Source organism: Galeopterus variegatus, unplaced genomic scaffold, assembly GCF_000696425.1.
Source record: "Galeopterus variegatus unplaced genomic scaffold, G_variegatus-3.0.2 Scaffold319, whole genome shotgun sequence".
In the NCBI taxonomy this organism is placed as follows: Eukaryota; Metazoa; Chordata; class Mammalia; order Dermoptera; family Cynocephalidae; genus Galeopterus; species Galeopterus variegatus.
This window is the reverse complement of record NW_007726430.1, coordinates 71516-82336: the sequence shown is the minus strand read 5'-3', so window position 1 is coordinate 82336 and position 10821 is coordinate 71516. Positions and strand designations below refer to the sequence as shown.

The 10821-nt window shown below is 55.4% G+C and overlaps 2 protein-coding genes across 3 annotated transcripts in view; both read left to right on the top strand.

Moving 5' to 3' along the window:
• Nucleotides 1-6684, top strand: part of KCNK4 (potassium channel, subfamily K, member 4) — a 7846-nt gene extending 1162 nt beyond the window's left edge. The window contains exons 2-7 of one of the 2 annotated variants that reach the window (XM_008567412.1): nucleotides 506-771; nucleotides 3821-3944; nucleotides 4064-4224; nucleotides 4404-4590; nucleotides 5035-5174; nucleotides 6000-6684. In XM_008567412.1, coding sequence (XP_008565634.1) covers nucleotides 583-771; nucleotides 3821-3944; nucleotides 4064-4224; nucleotides 4404-4590; nucleotides 5035-5174; nucleotides 6000-6380 — 1182 coding nt within the window. In that variant the 5' untranslated portion in view covers nucleotides 506-582 and the 3' untranslated portion in view covers nucleotides 6381-6684. Of the gene's footprint in view, nucleotides 1-202; nucleotides 772-3820; nucleotides 3945-4063; nucleotides 4225-4403; nucleotides 4591-5034; nucleotides 5175-5999 lie in introns of those variants that run through there. The other variant, XM_008567411.1, reaches the window with a different exon arrangement.
• A 238-nt stretch (nucleotides 6685-6922) lies between these two features.
• Nucleotides 6923-10189, top strand: TEX40 (testis expressed 40). The gene is made up of 4 exons (XM_008567453.1): nucleotides 6923-7355; nucleotides 8877-8956; nucleotides 9187-9253; nucleotides 9955-10189. Exons 1-4 carry the CDS (start codon nucleotides 6923-6925, stop codon nucleotides 10062-10064), a joined length of 690 nt encoding a protein of 229 aa, XP_008565675.1. The 3' UTR covers nucleotides 10065-10189.
• The last annotated feature ends 632 nt before the right edge of the window (nucleotides 10190-10821 follow it).

The following is a 10821-nucleotide window of genomic DNA, read 5'->3' as shown; positions in this document are numbered from 1 at the left end:
AGGGACAAGCGGTGAAGATGCTGCCGCAGCCGCAGCGGGCGAGCCAGGACCCGCCATCCCCCGTCCCCGCCCTGCGTGGTGTCGGGCCCGTCCTCCAGCTCTCCGCGCGCCTCCGCGCCCCCGCAGCCCCCTCCTCGAAAGCAGGTTCCCCACACCTCCGCCAGGCCCCGCACACATCGCTCTCCCTGCCCCTCCCGAGGTGGGCTCAGTCTCTCTCCTTCCCACTCCCTTTCCCTCCCTGGTGGGCTCTTCTCTTGTCACACCCTGGAGTCCCGGACAGGGCCTGAGGGCCAGGCAGTGGCGGTAAGGGGGAGGCTGAAGATGGGCGGGGGGCAGTGGGTATGCCCTGGTACCAAGCGTCCAGCCAGAGGCATGTGATGGGGGGACATCTGTGGACAGTAATGCTGGCAGCTACAAGGACCTTTGGGTGTGTAGGGAATCAAAGAGGAGGGTATGGGACGTCGGGCCAGCCTATTGATCCCAGCGCTCCTGGTTCTGCCCGCAGTGACCGCAGCTCCCCAGGAGCCCCCTGCTCGGTCTCCCCAGGCGGGCAGTGGAGTTGGCCCAGCCCCTGGGCGCACCATGCGCGGCACCACGCTACTGGCACTGTTGGCGCTGGTCCTGCTCTACTTGGTGTCTGGTGCCCTGGTGTTCCAGGCCCTGGAGCAGCCCCACGAGCAGCAGGCCCAGAGGGAGCTGGGGGAGGTCCGAGAGAAGTTCCTGAGGGCACATCCCTGTGTGAGCGACCAGGAGCTGGGGCTCTTCATCAAGGTGCGTGGGTGAGCCAGAGCCCCTTTCACAGTCACCCATGACCCCCTAGCACTAGCTGCATGGCAGTGGGGCCCTGTGCTGGGTTGCTGCTTCCAGACCGGTATCACTGAGGACAGTTTGCAGTGGCTGGGATCCAGGCCTCTGTGTTTTCAGTATGGCACCGAAGGGATCATTTGTTTTCCTTGCTAATGCCTGGCACAGGACTGTGCTCCTAGAATGTCTCTCTCAGTGTGTGATGGTGGTTGAACGAAGGAAAAATGAATGAATGAATGGCTATTGTACATGTGATGTGTCCTATTTGCACAGGTCTAACTCGCTGGTTTAGGTTACCAGATACAGTCCAGATACGATGAGCAGTTAAATGTGGACTTCAGCTAAACAACGAATGCTTTTTTATATAAGTATATCCTGTGCAATATTTTTATTTGCTAAATGTGGCAACCCTACCTACACTGGTTCTTATACTTTTTTGGAGTCACAGATGCCTTAGAGAAGCCCGAGAATACTGTGGGCACCCCTCCCTCTGGAAATGTGTGCAGATGATTTTGGAGGGTTCCAGGATCCCTTAAAGCCTGTCCATGCCACCATGATGCCACCCCTTCCCCCAGGACACATGTTTCTGGTGTGTGGAGGAAGTGTGGGCTGGTCAGGGATGGGGCCAGAGTCAGGCTTCCCAGAGGCACTTTTGGCCAGCCTCTGTCTAGTGACTATCTAGTGACGGAGCTTGAGACTTCTGGGGTACAGTCAGGCAAGCACCTCTGTCGCTTTCTCTGATATCTGACTCACTGTTATATAAAAAAACAAAGGTTTACCTTTAACAAATTAATGTTGATTACTTTATTGAAGAGTATCTCTTGATCCCTGCCTCTTCTTTGTGGAGGGAGGGGCCATTGGCATGGAGGCCTCCAAGTTCCTGCTGATTCCCAAGGTGTAGTACACAGGGCACAGATGAGGGTGGGATAGGGCCAGAACGCAAGTGATCCAATATTATCTCTAACAGTTCAGAATGCTGGAGGAGGCTCAAAGAAGCCTGGGGGGAGAGTGTGTCTCTCCAGACCACGGGGCAGAGGGAGGGAGGGAATCTGACCTATTTTATCTTCACAATGGAATTGCTTTTTTCCTGGATAAGAAAGAAAAGGAGGAGTAGGACCTAGGAGGGTGGGTGAAAGCTGCTTTATTCTCTTTCACAGTAAGATTTATTTCTTGATTTAATAAATCATGCAGCAATTGTGCACCTACTGTGTGCTAGGGTTGTACTGCTATACACGGGGTGAGTAGTGAAATGGATATTGGGGTGGAGCAGATACAGACTCTGATCTGGAGTATGTTACATCTAGACAAGGGGACAGATCCATGGACAGACATCACTGTAGGATACAGTAGAAAGGGAGTTTTCCTTACTTCCTTCTTTGTTAAGCACCTATTTATTGTGTGCTGGGCCCTGTTCTGGGTGCTGAGGGCCAAGGAGGGAGATGCTAGGGACCTTTGGGAAGAGCTGGTAGTTGAAATGTGCCAGGTGAGAGGGGTAAAGTTTTAGACATTGGGGGCAAGAGACTCCCAGGCAGAGGAACAGCATGGGCAAAGGCGTGGAAGCTGGAAAGCTCTGGAGTGTTTTGCAGAATCTGGAGTGAGCAGATGCACAGTCATTTGAAGCAAAAATTAGAACACACAGGATGACGAAGGATTTTTTTCCCCCTAAGCAGTGAATTTATTGGAAAAGTGTTGCAAAATAAAAATTAAATCACTTTTAATCAGATGTTTCACCTCTTGCTTTTATTAAACAATTATTATTACAGGAAATAGAATCGTCTCAGAAAATCTGGGGGGAAGGTTGCTGTAACTTGGAGTACAAAATGGGAGTCCCAGAAGAAAAGACTGGGTTGGGACCAGTTTGAAAAAGGGCTTGAATGCTGGGCTGGGGGAGTTTAGACTCTATTCTACAGACAGCAGGGAGCCAAGGATTGTAGTCAGGGAGGAAAGAGGTGGTTTATGATCTTCCGCACAGACACTGTCCCTGTGCCTTGGCTCCGTGCTGCTTAGGGAAGTCCTCTGCAAGTCCTCCTCCCTATGCTCTGACCTCGTATTGCCTAGGGCAGGCACTCTCAAAACACAGATCCTGTGCCTGAGGGACCTGCAGGCTGGCAAGAGGGGCAGACACATAGATATTTCACTTATTTAATAATATTTATTGAGCACCTACTATATTGCACAGGGCTTGGACCTGAGCGGGGTGGAGGGTGTGTATGTGTGGTATGTGTGTGTGTGTGTGTGTGTGTGTGTGTGTGTGTGTGTGTGTGTGTGTGTGTGTGTGTATGAACCTCCTAAAGTTCCCTAGAGGGAGAGTGCCTAACTTTCATTAGATTTCCTAAGGAAAGATACCCAAACTAATGTCCATAAGGGCAATGGGAGCGGGGGTCTGTGGAAAGCGAGAAAGCACAGGGCGGTATCACCACGTGGGAACTTATTTGTATACACAGTGCTTACTTTGTTGTAAGTGCTTTAACTCTTCATGACAATCTACGAAATAGGTGCCGGAGCGGGGGTCTGTGGAAAGCGAGAAAGCACAGGGCGGTATCACCACGTGGGAACTTATTTACATACACAGTGCTTACTTTGTTGTAAGTGCTTTAACTCTTCATGACAATCTACGAAATAGGTGCTATTATTACCATCCTCACTTGGTAGATGCTGAAACCAAGGCACAGAGAGTTAACTTGCCCAACATCACAAAGCACCGAGATTTGAACACAGGCAGTCTGGTCCCAGAGTCTGTGCTCCTGACCACTGTAAAACTGGAAATCTGTTGTGCGAAATTAGGGAGTAGATAAATGTTTCTAAAACATTGCAGAGGTCAAACAAACGTGCCTGCAGGTGGATTGGGCCACGCAATTTGGTTGTCTGCTGTAAGGGACTCCCTTCAGGGAGACCAGAAGGAAAGGGAGCGCTGGGAGGGTTAGGGAGGGAATCACCCCAGAGACTGAAGGGGCAGGGAGTTGGTCAGGACAGGAGGGAGGGACTGAGTTTCCTCCTTCTGCGCCTTGTCCTGCAGGAGGTGGCTGATGCCCTGGGAGGGGGTGCAAACCCAGAAACCAACTCGACCAGTAACAACAGCCACTCAGCCTGGGACCTGGGCAGCGCCTTCTTTTTCTCAGGGACCATCATCACCACAATTGGTGGGGGAGGGGATGGGGAATGTGGAGGGGGGCAAGGAGCTTCCTCTTGGGGGAAGGTGCAGGGAGAGGTAGGGGTTGCCCGGTGGCCCCTAGACTTCCTGTACTGCCCCTCTGCCCAGGATACGGCAACGCGGCCCTGCGCACAGATGCTGGGCGCCTCTTCTGCATCTTTTACGCACTAGTGGGAATCCCACTGTTTGGGATCCTGCTGGCAGGGGTCGGGGACCGGCTGGGCTCCTCCTTGCGCCGAGGCATTGGCCACATCGAAGCCATCTTCCTGGTGAGCTGCTCCATGCCCTGTGCTGGGCTTGGATACCCTTCCCTATGACCCAGGCACATGAGCTCGCCCCTGGACTGCATGAGCCTCTCTCGAAAGCTCCCGGGGAGGGGTGGGGGGTGAGGGTGGGGTATGGAGGTTGTTGGTGTCTCCTTGGTCCTGCCTACCGCCCCTGCCCGCAGAAGTGGCATGTGCCACCGGAGCTGGTGCGAGTGCTATCAGCGATGCTCTTCCTGCTGATCGGCTGCCTGCTCTTTGTTCTCACGCCGACGTTCGTGTTCTGCTATATGGAGGACTGGAGCAAGCTGGAGGCCATCTACTTTGTCATAGTGACGCTCACCACTGTGGGCTTTGGCGACTATGTGGCCGGTGAGGCCACTCTTCTTGTGCTGCACTTCTATATCTGCTTTATTGCTGTCCAGGGGATCTGCACTCTCACCTCTTCCTTCACATTCCACGTGGTGTTTGCACACTCACACATGATTTCTTCAACCCCTACATCATCCTGGAATGCATCGTTACATTTTCGCTCGCATGTGACACCTTATGCACTTACATTTTTGCATGCTTGCATTCCATGCATGCTCACGCATATATTAAGCGCACCCCTCACACGTGTCACATTCTTGCTCGTGAACACCCCTTCTTGCATACTCTCATCTTGCACACCTTCAACTCATGCACGCTGGAGTATCCTGGGGAAGTCCTTATCCTGGGGAAGGCGGGTCCTCTCGATTAGCTGGGAAGAGGGGCAGTGGCTCACAGGCTTGCCCCACAGTCAACTTCTTTCCACTTTCCCTGGTGGTATCCCAGGCGCCGACCCCAAGCAGGACTATCCAGCCTACCAGCCGCTCGTGTGGTTCTGGATCCTGCTTGGCCTGGCCTACTTCGCTTCGGTGCTCACCACCATCGGGAACTGGCTGCGAGTAGTGTCCCGCCGCACTCGGGCAGAGGTATGCGCCCCGGGTTGGCGCTGCACCTGCGCTGTGGCGCAAATGCTCTGTACCCTAGCAGCGGGTTGGCCAGTCTACCCGCTACTCCTACCGGAGTGTGCACTCCTCAAGGCAAGAACTGAGTGAGCCCCTCCTTGTGTGTGTCCTGCCAGGGACAGGGGTAAATTCAGGTTTGCGGTGATTCCACCACCTCTGCCCTCATGGATAGGGTTGCCAGATTTAGCAAATAAAAATGCAGACGGGGCCGGCCCGTGGCTGACTTGGGAGAGCGTGGTGCTGACAACACCGAATCAAGGGTTAAGATCCCCTTACCGGTTATCTTTAAACAACAACAACAACAACAACAACAATGCAGACAGGGCTCCCTGAGTAGCTCAGTTGGTTAGAGTGTGGTGCTGATAACGCCAAGGTTCACGGTTGGATCCCCATACCAGCCAGCAGCCCCAACAAAACAAACAAACAAAGCAAAAAACAAAACACAAAACAAAACAAAACAAACCCCCCACAAAAAACAAAGCAGACAGCCCAGTTCAATGTGAATTCCAGATAAAGAACGGATACAATTTTAGTTTGTAAACTGGAGGGAGAGCTGAAATAAAACTGGGGCTTTCTAGGAAGGCTCCTGGAGAAGGGGGCACTTCGGTGCTCATGGAGGAGGGGACAGCTTGCTGAGGCGATGAGGAGCCCATTCGTCCTCCGGCTGGCTGAGGCTGGAGGACCCGGAGGAAAAGAGGGTTGATGCCTGATTGGTGAACGGGCAGGCTCCCGGGGTTGCGGAGGCGGTCGAGGACCCCAGGTCGAGGACTGCTTCTCCTCCCTGCGCAGATGGGCGGCCTCACGGCGCAGGCTGCCAGCTGGACTGGCACAGTGACCGCACGGGTGACCCAGCGAGCCGGGCCCACTGCCCCGCCGCCAGAGAAGGAGAAGCCACTCCTGCCTCCACCGCCCTGTCCAGCGCAGCCGGTCAGCAGGCCGCGGTCCCCTGCACCCCCCGAGAAGGTCGAGCCGCCTTCCCCGCCCACGGCCTCAGCCCTGGATTACCCCAGCGAGAACCTGGCCTTTATCGACGAGTCCTCGGACACGCAGAGCGAGCGCGGCTGTGCGCTGCCTCCCGCGCCGCGGGGTCGCCGCCGCCCCAACCCCTCCAGGAAGCCTGCGCGGCCCCGGGCCCCCGGGCGGCCCCGAGACCAAGGCGCGCCGGTGTAGGGACAGACCCCCGGCCAGGGCCTCTCAGAGGGCTTCGTTCCTGCCCTCTCCCCGGCATGCTCGGCTTGTTTGACCAAAGAGCCCTCTTCCGATGCCACTAAAGCCTGGGTTGGAGGCTACGGGTTACCTACCTACCACCTCCCGCCCCTGGCCCTCTCCTCACTGCCATCCATTTTCAGACCCCCGAGGCTTTCTGTGTCGCTGTCCCACCCAGGGCTGTCCCTCACAACACCTCACGACTGTGCCTCAAAGTCTGCATCAATAAACGAAAAGTCTGCACCGCTGCGGGCGTGCGCGCTCCGGGGACGCGAGCGGGGTGGGAGTGCTGTCCGTGGGCCACCGCAGGGGCACGTCTGGCCTCCTGTGACACCCCCAGGTCGGGGGCCCTTGGGCACCCGTGTCGGTCAAGTAGCGGCCCTCTCGGCTGTGCTCAGGCCCGCGTGTGTGCCTGCAGGCGACCGGGGAGGGTCCGGCGTCCGAATCGGCCAAGATGGGACGTGCGACTCCAGCCCCAGCATAGATATTGCGGGTTGGGGGTGGGGATGAGAGAGCGCGGCCCGGCTCAGGGTCCCCGTCCCCAGCCTGCTCTTCCCTCCCGCCCCAGCTCCCCGCGACCCTTGGTTTGCCTCGTTGTATGTGGCCCACAGGTGTCGCCCGAGTTACCGGACCGCCGTGGCTCAGACAGGGCGAGCCCGCACAGCAACGACATTCGGAACCTGTGGACCACGGTCACGCTGTCGCAGTCACACCTGAACCTGCCGCTGGCCGGCGTCTGCGAGGACTTCGACGGGGAAGGCGGAGTGAGCAAGACTCGCAGGTGGTCCGACCAGAAGGATCTCTGGGAGGACGATGGAGAGGACTTCAACCTCAGTCCAGGGGACCTGGACGAGCGCAACTTTTTGGAGCGGGAACTGCACCGCGGTGGCTCCCTGGAAAACCTCTTAGAGGGGGACGACGATTCCAAGAGCGAGTCTGGTCAGTGTGGCCTCGCCAGGCCGTGGGCGCCCACAGGGCAGGGGGCTGGCTATGGCCTCAATTTCCGATGTTGTTAAACGGGGGGAAGCTGATAGGATCCAAGTTTCTAGGATTCCCTGAGAGGTGCCCGAGCGAAACGTTCACGCTTTAAACCAAGCAGACGTTCCTGGAGCGCCCCCTACCGGCCTCTCTCGGCACCGCGAGCCTGAGACGCGCACGAAACGCGCAGAGGCAGCGCGGTAGCACCTGCGTTCTTCATGGAATCTTAGGGCCAGTTGAGAAAAGGAGGGAGTTAGTTCTGTCTGAGGATTTGCTCTGGTTGAGGAGGTATCTCTTTTACTCAGTCTTTGGCTACTATTTTGGGTTGTTTTTTTTTGGTGGCTGGCCAGTCCGGGGATCCCAACACTTAATCTCGGTGTTACAACAGCAGGCTCTAACAACGCAGCTAACATGCGGGGCATTGTTTAGGACTTGCCTCTCCCTCTTCGCACCCCCCAACCCCTTCATCAGGGAATTGGAACCGCTAACATAACAATTGCCGCATATTGAATGGTTGCTAATGTCCCAGGCACGGGGCTTCCCTTGCATTATCCCCTTTAAACTTCACAGCCTCCACAATGGATGGGCCACTTTTATTAACCCATTTTACAGATGAAGACACACATGTAGATGAGGTTTGCCTCAACTGAGTTACAGATTTCTTAAAGTATTTTACATACAAAGTATTTAATACAACAAAATTAGTAATTGAAGAAAAAATCGAAAATACTACCTCATTTGAAGAATTTTCTTGCAAACTTGACACAGCAATAATTTCATTTGAATTAACATAATTGCTGACATATGGAAATAATTCTTCAAAAGATGCTTTTTGCACTGAGGACAAATCAATCTATAAAGGAATATATTACTCTTGTAGAAGTTAAATGTAAAAACGATTACTTCTAAGAAATTAAAGGAAAGTTGTAAATACTATCTCACTGGAAGCATTTTCTTGTGAACTTGACATATAAACAATTTCATCTGAATAAATATAATTACTGACACGCAAATAATTTTTCAAAAGATGCATGTTTAACTGGGGACACATTAATCTATAAAGAAAGTTGTATACTCTTTTGCTTTTTTTTTTTTAAAAGATGACCGGTAAGGGGATCTTAACCCTTGACTTGGTGTTGTCAGCACCATGCTCACCCAGTGAGCGAACCGGCCATCCCTATGTGGGATCCGAACCCGGGGCCTTGGTGTTATCAGCACCGCACTCTACCGAGTGAGCCACGGGCCGGCCCCAGTGACTGGCTTTAAGTCTCCCACAGTGGGGCAGTCAGAACTGGAATCCAGGTGGGTGGGACTCTAAAGCCCAGAGTTGTAACCAGGGTTCTATACTACCTCCCACTAAGGCAGCACCTGGAGCTGGTCTCTGAACACCATTTCCTCCCATGTGCCTACTCATACATCTCCTCTGCTCCAGAGAAACCCAGAAGTCTGCAGATGACTGACCTCTCTTTTTCCTTCTCCCAGAAAAGTCTTCCTCAATGTCATCGCTCAATATCCCGAAGTACACCCCCCATCGAGCCTACTGGGCAGAACAGCAGAACAGGGTTGGAGGGGCCCAGGGAGACAGGGCTGGGGGTGGAGGGTTAGTAGGGTGGGGGATGGGTAGGTTGGAGTTGTGGGAGTGAGAGGGTGGGGGTCATTTGCAGGGTGGAGGTCCAGCTGGTTGGGGGTCTTGGGGCTGCTGGGAGCAAGGGGGGCATTTCAGCTGCAGGTAGAACTGGGGTCCCCTGGACTGGACGCCTGAGCCTCTTGCAGCTTCTTGCTGCTTCTCCAGCTGCCGCTGCCCCTGATGGAACTCATGGAGAATGAAGCTCTGGAAATCCTCACCAAAGCCCTTCAGAGTGAGCCAACATCCCACCCCACCCCAGCTTCCACAAGAGATCCTGGTGGATTTTGCAGGGCTTGGGCCCGGGAGAGTGGGGCTTCAGGATGTGTATGCCTTGTCGGATCGCCTAAGCACTTACAATTATTCCAAGGGCCCCACAAAAGTTAAAAGTTAAGGGACTGAGCACAGGAAGGCCCAGTGGGGAGAGCATGGGTGGCTGTCAGAAGCCTGGGCTCCAGCTATAGCCCAGCCCCCTCCATCTGATGGAGCTTTTCTGAGCTGTTTCTCCACCTGCCCAATGGGATGACAGCCTTTGTGTAGCCTTGCTCCCTCCCGCGTGGGGGAGCTGTAAGGAGCCCTTTGGCAGTGGATTTTTTGGGTAAACTTCTCCTGCTTATGATATGAACGTCCAGTGGAGAGAAAGGGCCAGCTGATGGCTTAGAGTGTGTGGTCCAGGAGATGGCCGCAAAGCTGCTCGCTACCACCGCCCTAGTTCAGGCCGGCAACATTTTCTCTGGTCTTGTTCTCATCCATCCTCTACCTTAACACTCAGCACCCTGGTGATGCAAAGTTCCCCACGCTGACACAGACCCGAGCGCCCACCTCTGCTGCCACCCCAAATCACCTGCGGTTCCTCGAATCACACATGCAGCGCCCGCTTGTGGGGAGACCTTGCCTCCGCTCAGTGCCCTGAGCTGAGTTCTGCCCTCCTCCTAGGCTACCAGTCGGCGATCGGCGGGGAACACTTCATGACCAAGGAGCTGCAGCGATACATCGAGGCGCTCCGAAGGCGCCGGAACAAGAGGCTGAATGTCAAAGTGCACTAAGAGCACCTCTGTGGGCTCGAGCGGCGGCCCGACCCCAGCCCCAAGCCCTGTCCGGTCCCCAGACCCCAGCCCTACCCCATCCTCGTGCAATCTGAGCCCTAGAGAAATAAAAGAGTCTGAGCAAGGTCCGTGAGTCAGTGCGTGGCTGACCGCGTGAGGCGGACGCACGTGGCCCCGCCCTTTCCCGTGACCTTCATTCGGTCACCGCAGTGACCTTGAGCTTTCTCCGTCCGGGCCGTATCTGCCTCGCCTTCCAGGACTTCTTACATGTTTTAGGTCTGCTTCCCCCACCCCGAGTTCTGCAGCTTTGCAGGAATATTGGGTTTGCAGTTCAAGTGACCCGTTGGCGTTACCTTGGGGGAAGGGGGAGAAGGAAAAGGGGCAGCACCTTCCCCCTGGCGAGGGAGTGATAGGCTCCGCCCCTCAAGCAAATGCAAATACTCCAGCCTTTCCGCTGGTCCCGCCCTTTCATTTTCATATGCATGTGGTCCCCTGCCCCTCTGCTGCGGTCTGTGAGCGACCCCTCCCGCTCCTCTCGCGCACAGCGCGCCCCGCCTCCGTTACGAAAGAGCGCTCCGGCCCCAGCCTCTCCCGCGCTTATTCCAGGCGCCCCCGCCACCGTCTCCCGTCCGCCCCGCCCCCTCGGCGGCCGCGTACACAAGTGCGCCGCGGCGGCAGGGGGCGGGACCTTCGCGAAGGCCCGCCCACTGGCTTTGCCGGCTCCGCCCCGACCTGTTCGGGCACGCAGGCGCCGCCC

Bases quoted from the DNA above. Each gene is read 5' to 3' on its own strand.
- TEX40 (XM_008567453.1), top strand. From the start codon at position 6,923: ATGAGAGAGCGCGGCCCGGCTCAGGGTCCCCGTCCCCAGCCTGCTCTT. The intron at 7,356-8,876 runs GTCAGTGTGGCC...TCCTTCTCCCAG, and splicing joins CGATTCCAAGAGCGAGTCTG to AAAAGTCTTCCTCAATGTCA. The intron at 8,957-9,186 runs GTTGGAGGGGCC...CTGCTTCTCCAG, and splicing joins GGGCAGAACAGCAGAACAGG to CTGCCGCTGCCCCTGATGGA.